This window comes from Dromiciops gliroides, chromosome 1, assembly GCF_019393635.1.
Source record: "Dromiciops gliroides isolate mDroGli1 chromosome 1, mDroGli1.pri, whole genome shotgun sequence".
In the NCBI taxonomy this organism is placed as follows: Eukaryota; Metazoa; Chordata; class Mammalia; order Microbiotheria; family Microbiotheriidae; genus Dromiciops; species Dromiciops gliroides.
Genome location: NC_057861.1, coordinates 2342264 through 2356589, shown reverse-complemented (window position 1 = coordinate 2356589; position 14326 = coordinate 2342264). Strand labels below are relative to the sequence as shown.

Sequence of the window (14326 nt, the reverse complement as noted above, 5' to 3'; positions counted from 1 at the left end):
GGGAGGGAGCCCCAACTCTGGGCACGTGGAGGGCAGCGCAGCCAGAACCCTCACGCCCTGCCCCCTCACTAGGCCCCGCCCCCTTCTTGGGGGCCCGCCCCCTCGCTGGCCTGCGCCTGCGCCTCTCCCGGGAAACGGGAAGTAAAAGAGATCTCCGAGCCTAGGGGGGAAGTGGGCGGGGCGGGGCGGGGGCGGGACCGGCGGGTAGGGTTAGGGTGTGCGCGTGCGCGTGCGCCCGGCAAAGCCCGGCGGCTGGCGCTGGACCCCGGGAGCGCGGGAGCGCGGGAGCGCGGGAGCGCGGGCGCGGTCCCGAGCCAGGTAAGCCCGGCGGGCGGAGTGGTGTGGGGGGACTTGGGGAGAGTGGGGCAGGGGGAGCAAGGAGGCGGGGCCCCGGGGGCGTAGCACTGCCTGCCCAGGACGGGCGGGCACTGCCGGGGGACTCAGGGGCCTCACCCGCCCCTTGGGCCCGGGACGGGCGGGGCGGGGCGGGGGTGAGGCGCACGTGCGGAGCGGTATGCGGGCGCCCCGCCCCGCGGACCCTCCTTTCCCACCCCTCTCCACCCCCCCCCCCAGCTTCGCGTGCCCCGCCCTCGCTCACGCCTCTTGGCCTCGCTAGGCCAGGTTTGGGGACCCTGCGCTTGGGGGTATGCCCGCCGATGCCCCGCCTACCCTCCCGGGGGCACTGGCCGGCTGGCACCAATGCCCCACCCCCATGCCTTCGGCCAGTGTGCCAACGGGCCACTTGATAACGCGGGGAGACCCCGGGGACACACACCCCGGACGGGCTGGTGGGGGGCAAGCGGTCCCGGTGTGCAGGGGCAGCTCTTGTAGCAGCCTCGCCCTCCAAAGTGGTCCCGGGAGGGGGTGGGACCCTGAGGTCCAACAGCTGAGTCTGGGGTCTTCTAAGGCTGCCCCTATCTTGGAGCGCGCTGTGTGGAGGGGAGGATGGAGTGGTCCGGAGAGGAGGAGAGGTGGAGGGCAAAAACTGGGGCAGGGATGGGGGCGGGGGAAGAGGAGGAAGGGTTTGGGCCAGGAGAAAGAGGGCGGATGGATTAGCAATTTCACACAAGAGAAGTGTACCCGCTTTGGGGGAGACTCCTTTCCAGGTCCTGTCCCTGGGAGTGCAGTGAGTCTCTCATGGGCCCACTACTGATTGGCCGGGGCCCTGTGCCCTCTCCTGCCTGGGCAACCTGGTGGCCGCAGATGTTCCCAGGGGCTCACCCTTGGTACCACTGTGTGTGCTCAGAAATCCAGAGGTCACTTGATCCCAAGGGGAGGCCCCCTGGGGAGGAGTAACCTCCCAGAGCCAAAGAACCACACATTTGGGAAAAGTCAGCCTGACCCACCTAATCCCCCCCTTCCTTTTTTAAAGGAACCAGCCCGAGGGAAGGGAGGGTCCTGGCCCAGTCTGGTCAGTGGCCTGGTCAGTAGTTGGGGTTGCCACTTCCACAGCCCAGGCTCCCCCAAGTTAAATACCCTACCCCCTCCCTCCCTCATACCCCTAACACTGCTCTTTATTATTACCATCAGCATATGTGTTCTCCTCTTCAGACCAAGCTAAAGAATTGGGATTATCAGGCTCATTTTTGTACCCTCTGTGCCCAGGATGGAGTTAGTAGGCACTTGATTTGTTGAATCCTATCTTTCCTAAGCCAGATCTCCTCGACTTCGTGGCCTGTGTCCGTGGCCTCCCCATTCTGCTTGCCCAAGCTGGGGACCGTCACGGTGTCCGAGTCCTCCCTCCCCACAGCCGTCAGTGGCCGAGCCGCTGCCACCTCTGTGGCGCAGGCTGACGGTGGCTGAGCGTCACAGACTGCTCTGACTGTTGAGGTCACTCAGAATAGAAAGCCTCATCGCAGAGTCTGTCCCATTGTCCACTCTGACACTGACCACTAAGCACCTCTGAACTTGCCTTTATTTCCCTCTTTCCACACCTTTGGCCATGCTGTGATCCCACTTGTTATGCTTCTCATCTCCTCAAGGCCCCAATTCACATCCTCTTCCACAAATACCACTGTTTTCCATAGTAATCTTACTTTCCCCCCTCCGCCGGTCACAAATTAATACAAAATGATGTATCCTAAAAGTATCAATGCCCTGCAAGGCTCTGTGGTGGGCCCTGCCCACAAGAAATGGGCAACCAGCTAGAGCCTTTGGGGCTGTGGAGATCACCCAGCCTGGTGCCCTTGTTTTATTTAATACTCGATTGGCACCCACCCTGTGCCCTGAGCAGAGTTCCTCGGGTACTGAATACAGGGCAGGCTGAGGAGGTCCTGGGGGGAGGCAGGGAGGCTAGCAGGTCTGTGTGTCCAGGTGAGAGGACAGTGGACTTCTAGTCACCTCTGACAATATTTGGGTGGCCTTGGGCCAGTTCAGTTTCCCCATCTGTAAATTGAGGGGTTGAACTCCTTGGCCTCTGAAGCCCCTTCCAACCCTGGACCAACCCACATTCCTCTGGCTCAAAAAAAAAATCCAATAAATCTGGTTGTCTGGGAAATTCCAGATCCTCTCAGCCCAGACGGGTCATTGTGGGGCCATCGATTTAGATCTCCTGGAGGCCCTTCAGTGCAGACCCCCCCCCCCTTTGGACAGGTGGGGAAACTGAGCTCAAGTCTGAGGCTTGTGACTTGCCCAAGGCATTTCGTTGTGTTCCTTCCGATGAGAGACAGACTTGGATGTCAGCCTGCAGACCAGCTGGGTGGTTTCTGCCTGTATATCGTGAGTCTCTAGACGGTGTAGAGTTTTGGTCCACAAGAACAGGCCACGCCCCAGTCCCTCAGGCCGACAGCAGAGGGTGGGAGGTTGTCAAGAATCCCAGAGGGTCTGGGCCCTTGGCTTAGAAGCCTGGGAGGTCTCAGCCAGCTCTGAGAGCCTGCGAGCCCCGCCACTTTTCACTGATCCTCACGTGGGCTGCCGGTCTAGGACTCCGGACAGGGCCTCAAGGATAGGCTCAAGCCCTATCCCGAGTGCTGGGAGGGGACCCTGGGCAAGCCAGTTCATCTGCCCGAGCCTGGAGCTTCCTCTCTCACATGGGGCTGGTGGTTTCACTCCCTCTTGCCCAGGTTGGTTGTGAGAAAAATGCCACAGAAATGTTGACTCCTCGTGGAGGGCCGGCTTGTGGGGCAGGACCATCAGCTGGGAGCAGGAGGGTTTTGGCTTGCGCCTCTGGGCCCCAAGGGGGAAGGTGCAGGGAGGCCCATATAGGCCCAAAGTCAAGGGGCCACCGGCTGGCCTGAGTGAGCCTCCCCTCCCTGGGCCTGGGGACCACTGTGGGGGCCTTTCATCCCAAGGTTCTCTGAACTGCAAACCCCAAAGCTCCCCGGAAGTGTCAGTTCCTCTGATGAATTATCCCTGTCTGCACCATCCCTTTTCTCAGGTGACATTTTGTGAAATGATTCAGGAGGGAGCAGGCTTTCTGACCCCTGCTGGCCCAATTCTCCCAGGGAGATGTTTTGTGTGAGGCTCTTGCAGACCCTGCAAACAGTGAAAAGCATTGCTTCCAAGGTGGCCACCAGGATGGGGTGGGGGAGGTGGCAGGGTCACACTGAGGGAGGCCAGGCCCTTCCTTTCTCAGGGACAAAACAAAGGCTTTCCCCAAGGTTGAGGTGGACCAGAAGTCTGTGCGCAGGAAGACCAGTTCCAGGGTCATTCTCTGCCCCGGTTCTGGAAGCAAGGTTTGGTGAGGGGGTCAGGCCCCAGCTCCTTCACGAGTGGTTTCTGTGGCTCTTACTCCTTCTGTGAAAGGGCCACACCATCCGAATCATTCAGCCTTCCTTTGCATGAAAGGTCTTCTGTTCTCCAGTGAATGGGAACGGAAGCTGGGCCTGGTTCAGCTTGTCACCAGGCACCCAGTGAGGCCAGAGATCTGAGACAGGAGGGAGGGCTGCTCCCCGGCCAGGGGAGGGGACTGCGGGGTCAGCAGAGCCTAGCGGGATCCTTGCGGTCACTGTTTAACAGGCACCAGGCTGGGCCACACTTGGGCCTTGGGGCAGAAATCAAAGTCGGGAGACCTCGGCCCCACTGTCAGGGCTGCTTTTAAAAGACTGACCTCCCCTCTTCCTCCCAGGATGCCACTGGCCCAACAGCTGTCTTCAACCCCAGAGTAGCCGTCCCCTTGTCCCCTCCCCCCAGAGTGCAGCTTCTCCCACAAGTCCTGGCCCCCTCCCCCCTCCCCAAGGGGATCCATTGGCTGGAGCATCTTCAGTCTCTCCCTCCTGCCCCTTCTTTCCATCTCCTCTTTTGTGGCCTCTAGGGATGTTATGGGAAAGTGTTTTACAAACCTGAAAGAGCAATTTAAATGGGAGGTGCCATTTCTCCTCCTTGTTATGAACCTCCCCACCCCCGCCCCCACCCCCGCCCCCATCATCAGAAGAAATAAAAGCCAAAAGCTGCCCTTGGCCCCTTCTTCTCCAGCCGTTGCCAGCAGGTCCTTGGCCAGTCTGAAGATGCCCCGTCACATGAGGGCTGGCCAGCCCTCTCCTTGTTATCCCAACATTTTCTGGTAGTTAACAACAAGGCCTCCCTGGGACCCCAAGGTCTTTTCAAACCCTGTCATGTTTTCCTCTCTCCTATGCCAGCCAAGAGGCGGCCGTGTTCAGTGGCTGAGCACCTGGCCTTGGAGCTAGGAGGACTGGCTGGGACATGTCCTGACAGGGGGGCTGTGAGCAGGTCCCCTGACCTCTGGGGGAGGCCCTTGAAGACTGGGACTGGCCCCAGCACAGGGAACATCACAGTTCCAGTCCCCGGCTCCTGTGACCCAGTTCCCAGCTCCAGTCCCATGGTGGCCACATCCTTGTACCCAGCAGAGTCTTCTTCCACTGAGGGTCACATCCATACAGTCACCTTATACCAGGGAGTCTTAACCTGGGGTCTGTGACCTGGTTTTACAGTTAGTTTGAGAATTGCATTTCAGCATAACTATAATCTCCCTTGGAATGCTCTGAACTTGATTTAAGGCATTTACAAAGAATTCCAAGGTGGGTCCATGGTTCTCATCAGGCCGGTTACAGAACCCAGCTTGTCCTGAGCTCCTGTTTATGGGGCCCTGGCCTAGGCTCCGGTTGGAGCCTCTGCTATGGTGGGGGTGGGGGGGTGCCACATTTACCCGGTTAGTAAATAGAAGATCATTTGAGTGGGGGGAGAGCAATAGCACATAACTAGGTAGATCAAGGAAGGTTTCTTGTAGGAGGTGGCTCACATCTGGAACCTAGAAAGAAGCACTCTGAGATGTGCATGGAACATAGCAGTGCCGAGCCCAAGAAAGAGCAAATGAGCGGTTTGTCTGGAAGGATAGTGCATGAAGGGGAGCCTGAGAGAGGCTGTGTGGCCTAGTGGTCAGAGAGCTGACCTCGGAGTCAGGGAGAGCTGGGCTCCAGTCCTAGCTGTGGGTCCCCATCTGTGGTGCCCAGGGAAGATGTTGCTCTTCACTGCCAGGGGCAGGCCCTCCTCTCCCTCCCCCACCAGGGGGGAGCTTCGAGCCAGGCTGGGGAAGCTTCGTCTGAACATGTTGTTTCTGGAAGAGTGTAAATTCCGATACTCCCTGTATCCCCCAGGTCCGGCACGTAGTAGGTGGCCAACAAATGCTGACTGACTGGCTGACCAGGATGTCCCAAGGAAGCCAGGCTGGCTCTTGGGTTAGTCATGGCAGGCTGGGGAACTGACGAGTTAGTCCGAAGGCAGTAGGGCCAATGAGAAGCGAGCGGTGATGGGGCGGGCGGCCCTGCGCTTCTCAGGACGCCCTAGAGAAATAGGACTGACCTTTCAGGAAGCCTCATAGTGCGGTCTTTGTTGTGCCCCGGTGGCTATCTCCGGGCGCCCCCCCCCCCAAGCTGCTCGCAGCTCAGCAGCACAGTTATGGCTGTTAATGAAGCCCCCCTGCCCTCCTCTGCCCTGGCCCTGCTTCTCCGGGGGCTGCGAGGAGGTGCGGCTACTTCCTGGAGTCATTTCTGACCTCCTCCTCATGTGTGGGATTCTTCCAATTGGCAGCTCTCTCGTCATCATCAGCAGCTCCCACAGATAGGCAGTGAGCATTGATTAAGCGCCTACTGTGTGCTAGGTGTTGTGCTAAGAGAAGAGGATACAAAGAAAAGCAAAAGACAGTTGGTTCCTGCCTTCGAGGGGCTTACAGTCTAACAGGAGAAATGTGGACAGCTGGATACAACACTCTATGTGCCAGAGAAATAGGAAGTGACCGACAGGGGGCAGACGCTTGTGTCCTGAGGCCTTGGGGAAGGCTTCCTGCAGAAGAGGGGTTTTAGTTGGGCCTTAAAGGAAGCCCAGGAGGTCTGGAGACATCCACGAGGAGGGAGAGTGCCCAGAGCCCAGGTGAGGGAACAGCCAGGGGGCCGGCGCCACTGGAGCAGAGAATGAGGTATAAGAAGACAGGAAAGGGGGGCAGCTAGGGGGCACAGTGGATAAAGCACTGACCCTGGAATCAGGAGGACCTGATTTTAGATCCAACTTCAGACACTTGACACTTACTAGCTGTGTGACCCTGGGCAAGTCACTTAACCCCAATTGCCCTGGGAAAAAAGAAGACTGGAAAGGGAGGAGGGGACAAGGTTATGAAGGGCCTTGAATGCCAACCAGAACATTCTGTAGTTGCTTCTGCAGGCCATAGGGAGCCCCTGCAGTTTATCGAGTAGGGTTTGGCACGGTCAGACCTGAGCTTTAGGAAAATCCCTTTGGTGGTCGAGTGGAGGACAGATTGATTGTGGGGTGGGGAGACTGAGGCAGGCAGAGTCCCGGGCAGGTTCTTACAACGGTCTGGGTGTGAGGTGACCAGGGTCTGCATCCAGGCAGGGGCGGCATTAGAGGGAAGGGGGGGGTGTTGGGGAGATGCTGCAGCTTTGACGTTGCTAATTCCGCTGCGTCCTCCCCATTATTTCTCCTGGCATAGCAATGCTTGGTTACGATCACACCTCAGTGGGCTCAGCTGATCTCTCGTTGGCTTTTTGGTTGGCAGCTGAACTGCATATTTTAAGGCTTAATTTCCCTGGAAACGCACAAGCTGTTTGGCATGAACCCGGGTCTGGCCAAGGGTCTCCCACCCAATCCTCGTGAAGTCGGTTGTGAAGCTCACTTGGCCCTTGACCTTTGGGCATCATGGCTCTGCTGCCGCTCCTCTCAGCCTGGTGTGCCAGCCGGGCATCGGTGAGCAGTCATTGCCAAGTGTGTTGGACGGCCCATTGCCCAGGATGGCACCCTGGGCCCACTTCACCGTGGAGACAGCCTCAAGGCTGAAGTCACCTTTGCCTCCTCTTAGTCCCCTGAAAAGCTTTGAGCCGTGAGATGGCAAATCAGAGCTTTCTAGTAGGCATGGGATTCTGTGAGCCTGCGCAGGCCGGATTCCACGGGGAGAGACGCCAAGGCGGGGCCTAAGCCCCTTTGAGGCTCCTGAGCCCCTCTGCTCTTGGGTGAGGTCTCTGGAACTCAGAGCATGACGAATGAGGGATGGGGTGGGGGAGAATCCGGGTGCTAGCTTGGTCCCAAAGGGTAGAGCTGGGGCCACAGGGAGGCAGGCACCTAGAGCTCGGCCCACTGGCTCTTTTTCAAAGTGTGCCCAGGGCTGTGGCAATCCTGTACCCACCCCCTCAGTTCTCCCCGGCGATGGGGCGGGGCTCTGCCAACAAGGAGGATGGAAGGATAGAATAAAAGTGCTAATGAGGCATGCCATTAACTTCACTGGGCATTCCTCGAACCCTCCTTGGTGCCAGACACTTTGGTTGGCTCTGGGAACACAAAAGTGAAATCACCGGGAGCTACTGTTCGGCTGCAAGAAAACGTGTCCCCAGATGTATAGAGAGTAATGGGGGGGGGCGGCACCAAAAGCTGCTGGGGAGGAAAGGTCCCTGCTGGGAGGGGCATCAAGAGAGAAGAGCCTGCAGACGCTCAGCCCTTGGCTTCTCAGGCATGATCCCTGGTGAGCCAGCGTGATCTCAGCAGGAGGTCCTGGGCCAGTCTGTCAGTCAGTGAGTATTTGTGAAGTGCCTACTGTGTGCCGGCCCCGGGGATGCAGTGAGAAAAGGGCTCCAGACCTGCCCGTGGGGAACAACAGGGAGTACCAAGGTTTATAGAAAACCAATACAGGGAATGGTTCTGGACCACGGCCCAGTGTGGCTCCTGCATTGGGGCTTGGAGAGAATCTGGGATTCTGAGAGACAAAAGTAAGGCACTCTAGAGCAGCAGTGGGGGTTCTTGACTACATATGGGGGGAGGGGTTTTGGAGTATAAATGGGGGGTTTTGGAGTACATGGGGGCAGCAGTGAGGGGTACTCCTGGAGTACATTGCAGGCATAGGAACAGCAGCGAGGAGCTCTGGAGCAGCAGTGGGGGGGGGGGTCTGGAGCACAAACGAGGGGAGTGGCAAGGGGTTCTGGAATACATCTGGAGCAGCAGCGAAGGGCTCCAGAGCACGTTCTAGACCAGCCTACGGTCATGGAGATGGGAGACAAGTGGCCTGTGTTAGGAACAGAGAGACTGGTTTGGCTCGTCCAGAGCACGTGGAGGGGCCACTTTGTGAAGGGCTCTAAGGGCTCTCAGTGTCCCAGAGAGATGTCTGTGTGTTCTCCTGGAGGCTGGCGGAGGCCGTGGAAGCTTCTCCAGCAGTTGCTCCTCTCAGAGAATGGATGGGAGAAGGGAGTGGTTGGAGGGGAGGCTGTTGCCAGGCAGAGGGCATGCGTGCTGTGTGGAGTCCTGGGGAGACTCGGCAAGACCGGACAGAGGTTGGGTCTGTGGGGGACGGTGGCAGAGTGCTGAGCCTGGGAAGCCAGGGGCGTGGCCGGCGGCATCCTCCAGAGTGAGAGGGGAACGAGAACAAGTTCTGTCCCGGTGCCCGCGGCCTTCTGGGGAGAGATGCTAGAAGGCCGTGGGTAATGGTGGCTGCCCTGGGCTGGGCTTGTGGATCCAAGTCGTCTGCAGAGAGCTGACCGTGAAGCCCGTGGGAGCTGACGAGGTCACCGGGGGAGTGGAGTAAGACGAGAGGACAGAGTCATGGAGGGGCCAGGATGGGAGGAGGGAAGGAAGGAAGGAGGGAGGGAAGAGGAGGAGGAGGCTGAGGCAGCCTGCCCCCTGACACCATTGGTCACTGTGGTGGGGGCAGTGACCGACTGAGCCCTGAGGGCGGGAGCCAGATTCCAGAGGGCTGAAGGAGGCCCGGGAGGAGACAAGCCGAGGGTCACAGACAGCTGGAGGAGCGGGAGCCATGTAGGAGATGGGCACGTTCTGGGCAGGGTCAGGAGACGGGTGGAGAAGGGAAGGCAGCGGGCATTCAGCTGGCTGTCAGGTCGGCTCCGGCTCTGGCCTGCTCTCCGGCAGTCAGGTCAGGGGGCCGCAGACCCAGCAAGGCTGGTCCTTAACCCTCCTGCATCACCTCGGAAGGGGGCCTGGAGTAGAAGGCCCAGGCTCCCTGCTGGGCTCTGCTCCCTGTCCTGTCGGTCACCAGCTGAGGAGGGGGGGCCACTCGCCCATGGGTGGCAGTCAGGATCCCAAAGAGCTGGGGGTGGGCTGGTAGGGCAGGCAGTAAACACGGCTGTGATCTCATGGGGGCGGCCAGATTGGCTCCCTGGCGCAGCTGCTGGCTGGGCTGGGTACAGTCGCTTAGCCCTGGGGGCCAGGGGGTTCCTAGGCTGCACCAGGAGAGGTTCAGCGGGAGGGACCCCCACAGTGGAGGGGGCAGCGTCCTCGTGCCCCTGAGGCATGGCAGGCCGGGTGTCCCTGGGGTCAGCAGGGAGGGCGGGAGGGGAGCCAGGGGAGGTGGTGCCCATGACTGGCTGGGGCTCTCCTTGTTTCTCCCCAGAGAGAAGACCCCCCTCGGGAAGGGCCAGCGATGCTCGCACGATGACCTCGGCTGCCCCAAAGGAGAGGGGGCCCACGGCCCCTGACGATGCCGAGGCCACCCAGAGGTTCTTGGATGCCTTCCTGCAGGAGTTTCCAGGCCCTCTGAGCCCAGAGACGGCCTTGCCGTGGAAGGTTCTGGGAGCGCCTCTGAGCCAGGAGGAAGTGGAGGGAGAGATGATGGAGCTGACCCTGGGCCTCCTCTGCAGCAGGTAGGAGCAGCTTCCCCTTCCCGAGGCCCCCTCCCGGACAGGTTCTGAGCAGAGGCCAGCTGACCAGGGCGGGGGATTCTGCCCGGTTCCCTCTCCTGGCCTCAGTTTCCCCTTCTGTGCAGTGAGCACATCTCCCTCATGGGGCTGTTGGGAGGACCAGAGAGGTGCTGTGAGGCGTGAAATTTGCTGAGCAGAGATGAGGCCTCAGCCTCCACTGGGGGGCCCAGCCGGCCACAGGCCCTCACTGAAACATCCGGCTTTTCCGGTGGAGCTGGGGGCTGAGCTGACCGTATGGTTGGCACACAGCCGCCCTCCATCTCCAACTAGCTGTTCCCCACTTGGAGATTTGCCAAGCCCACGTTCTCAGCAGCAGGATGTAGGGCAGGGCCTGAGGAAACGGGAAGTGAGGCCCCCCTCCCCCCATTGTCTGGGCCCTCAAACAGGACGCGGCCTGAGTGAAGTCCGGAGGGCCCCAGAGAGCCTCCCCCAGGGGTGGCGTTCCAGAGCTTTGCCCCCTCCCCTCCGAGTCTACAGTGGGAGAGCAGCCCCCCCAGGGAGCAGCTGCTTCTGAGGCCTCGAGGGCCCGCTCCTGATGGAGGCCGCCTGGCTGCCAAGCCTCCCCCTCTGGAGATGAGCCTGGGGGGAGGCTGGGCAGAGGACTGAGCTGCCTTTCTCTTTCTCTCTCTGCCAGGCCTGGGATCAGGCTGGGCTGTCTCTGAGGTCGCCTTTCTGCCTCCTACCATTCATCCATGTCAATGACTCCTCTGTCTCCCAGAGCTGACCAAGGGCGGGCCTGGCCAGTCTCTCCCCATTCCCCCCTCTCCGCTCCCCATAGCCCTTGTGGCCCTTGGGGTTCACTTTGGAAGGTGACTGGGCCACATGTCCACCATCTTTGTTCCGTGACAAACCCCACAGTCGTGCAGGGAGACAGACCCTGTGCTTATTCCCATTTTACAGTTGAGGAAACTGAGGCAAACAGAAGGGAAGTGACTAGCCCAAGGTCACACAGCTCCTAAGTGTCTGAGGCTGCATTTGAACGGGTCATCCTGACAACACTGCACCACCCCAGTGGGGGCTGACAATGGGGACTGTTGGATCCTGTGTCCACTGGTTTTGCTTCATGTTTTAGTTTGTTGTGAAGTTGGCTTCAGCCTAGGGGCTGATGCTGGGAGTGACCAGGAAGCGGTGATCACAAAGGACAAGCGTGGAAAGCTTCATCCAAACCGGGCCAGGCCCGGTTAATGTCATTGGCCTTTTAAACAGTGTCATTCTCAGACTTTTGGTCTGGATTTGAGCAGAGCATTGGGGGAAGTCCCAGCTGTTCTTGGCGAAGGCCTGGAGAAATGTGGGCCTAGACAGGGCTGCGTGTCCAAGCATCCTCGTGGCTGAGCGGCCACTGAGGCTTTGCCGGCTGTGTGCCTGGGAGGTGTCTGGTGAAGTGCCCAGGGGCTCTGTGCTTCCCTCCCCCAATGCATACTTTCTTCAGGGCCTTGAGGAAAGGCGTGGATGTGCAGGTGGCACAACGCTGAGGGAGGCGGCTCACACACTGGACCCAGAAGATTGTGACAGAGGAGCTAAATGTAAAATCTTATACTCGGGTTCAAAAAGCTAGTGTCACCTATCAGGCAGGGAGGCTGGAAAGCAGTGGATCTGAAAAAGACCCAGGGGCCTTAAAGGAGCCCAACAAGCTCATTGTGAATTAACCACATGATGCAGCAGCCACAAAAAGATGTCCCCTGCCCTGCTCAGACCCCGCTTGCAGTGTCCTGCTCATTCTGGGATTCCCTTTGAAGAGGGGCATCCGGAGCTGATGAGCTTCTAGAGCAGGGTGACCAGGGTGGGCAAGGGCTTTGAATGCCTTCCTCCTTGCCTCAGAGGATCTGTTAAAGGACAAGGGGGTTTGTTTAGACTTGAGAAGAGGCGGCTTAAGGGAGAGCCACCTTCCAGTCTCCAAAGGCTCATCAGATGGAAGACAGATGAGCCCGGTTCTCCTGACCCAAGAGGGCAGAGCAGTGGGTACAAGTCACAACAGGGCAGCCTTGGATGTCATCTGAGGAGAAACTTCATGACAGTGAGACCTATCAGTCAGTCGAATGACTGGGCAGGAGGTAGTCCACGTGGGTGTGTCTGAGGTCTGTGCCGGCTCTGAGATGGTGACCCTGAGGCAGGGGACGGGTCAGGAGTCAGCTCCAGATCTCCCTGTTGCAGGCCCAGGGCCCAGGGGCAGGTCATGGAGTAGAAAGAATTCAGAATTTGGAGTTACAGCTTTCCACACTGGCTCAGACGTTTCTTGGACAGAACAGCCAGGAGAAGACTGGCCTCGCCGGCAGATCTGCCAGGTGGCCCTTCAGCCTTTGCTTGAATACCTGCTGCCCAGAGGCCCTCAGCACCGCCCCCCCCCCCAAAGCTGCCCCTCACGCATGGGGGTCTGTTTGTCAGGACTTTGCTTTTGACATCAGAGCTACACGTCTCTGTACCCATTGTTCCTGGTTCTGCCCTTTTGGGTCTCATCTCTCACTGCTGTGGGCTGCAGACTTAGAACCACACAGGGCCCACAAACTCATCTGGTTCAAACTCCATCTTTCAGAAATGAGGACCGGGAAGTCCACGGAGGCTGAGCCTCCCCAAAGGCAGAGCCAAACGGACACGCCCTTGTCTGACAGCTGGAGGGAGCCATATCGTCTTCCCCCATTGTCATCTTCAGCCAATCTTTAGGTACCCCAATCTCAAGGACCCCCCCCCCATCCCCGCTGCCTCCTGTCTACTCCCCCAGTTTGTTGATACCTTTCTAATTGTCAAGACCTAATACCCAGCTTGGCTAGGGAGGGTGCAAAGGTGTGACTGTCCCCTGGACCTTCATCTCCTGACTTTGGTCACCTAAGAGCTGCCAGGTGTGATGGGGACTCGTTCTGACCCCAAGGGGAGTCATGTGAGTTCTCGTTGTACAGCACCTTCCGCCATTTTGTACTCACTCGTAAAGTCGATTTGGGGCACCCAGGCACAAAACCATTTCTCCCTCTCGAACACCTGTCTGAGACTCAACCTGAAGTTCTGAACCCTGAGACCGTTTTGGTCTGAACATTCTTGTCACCTGTCCTTCCTGGCTTTGTCAAAGTCATTAACAAGAGTGTTCAATAGCCAAGAGCAAGGGCCAGCTCCCAGGACACTCCCCAAACAGGTCTTCCAAGGTAACCTAGAATCATTAGTGCTGGACCTGGAATGGCAGCACCTGGACCCAGAACCTGGTGACTCCTTTCCCAGCCCTTGTCTGTGCCTGGGGGCTCCAGCTCCGAGGCTGCGACTGTGAGGCCCACGAGTGAGCTCTCTTTGGGGCTGACCAGGCAGCGCTCTGGAGTGGCGTGACCCGGGCAAGCTGCCAGCCTCCGCCTCAGCCTCCCTCCAGTTCTGCGTCCCTAAAGGAGGGCTTGGACTCCAGGGCCTCTGCGGTGCCTTTCATTTAGACTGGCCTAAATCTGTCCTTCACTGACCTCTTCCCAAGAGAGGAACGAGAGGCTTTTTCAGATGCTTCTGACAATCCTGGCAAACCATGTCTTCAGAACAGTCCTCTGACCTACCAGTCTGCTCGCTGTGACAAAAAAGGAAACAAAGTCAGTCAGCAGAGATCTCATAAAGCGCCTACTACGTGCCAGCACAGTGTTGGACACTGGGAGCACAAAGACAAAAGGGAGCTGCCTCTGCCCCCCAAGAGGTGTCCCCTACTGGGGGAGACAGCATGCGCACATAGCATAAGCAGATACAGAATACGGACACACTCCGTGCTTGGTGCGGTCCTGCGGGGAGGCCCTCACAGCCGCAGGATCGGGAGCGGCCTCCTGGAGGATCTGATGGTTGAGTGAGGAGTGAGGGTCTCCCAGGCATGAGCAAAGGCATGGAGATGAACATAGAAAGGCTCATGGGAGGGCAGATGGCCTAGACCTTGGTGTGTGTGCATGAGAGGGGTGATGGCACATGACCTGCTTGGAAAGGTGGGCTGCAGCCAGGTGGCACAGGGCTTGGCATGCCAAACAGGAATCGTGTTTGATCCTTGTGGGAATAGGGAGCCATGGGACGCTACTGAGCAGGGGATTGATGTGGGGCTCAGTCCTGAGCTACAGGAAGAGCGTTCTGGCTGTTGAGTGGGCAAAGCCCCCAGCAGCTCTTTGCGCAGTCTGGACAGGGGGTGATGAGATTCACGTGGGAGGAGAGAAGGGCAGAGATGGGCGTTGTCCACAGGGATGGACGATGGTGTGTCTTAAGTGGGCAGGGAGAGTGGAGGTTCT

At 58.8% G+C, this 14326-nt stretch overlaps 1 protein-coding gene across 8 annotated transcripts in view; it reads left to right on the top strand.

The window, feature by feature from the left end:
• Positions 1-263: 263 nt before the first annotated feature.
• The window catches only part of PPM1F (protein phosphatase, Mg2+/Mn2+ dependent 1F), a 34426-nt gene continuing 20363 nt past the window's right edge, over positions 264-14326 (top strand). For 3 of the 8 annotated variants that reach the window (XR_006356426.1, XR_006356427.1, XM_044004897.1), the window contains exons 1-2: positions 8771-8970; positions 9797-10046. Coding sequence is in view for 5 of the 8 variants with exons in the window: in XM_044004897.1 (XP_043860832.1) it covers positions 9838-10046 (209 nt within the window). In the remaining 3 variants the exon portion in view is untranslated. The other 5 variants (XM_044004912.1, XM_044004904.1, XM_044004921.1 and 2 more) reach the window with 5 other exon arrangements.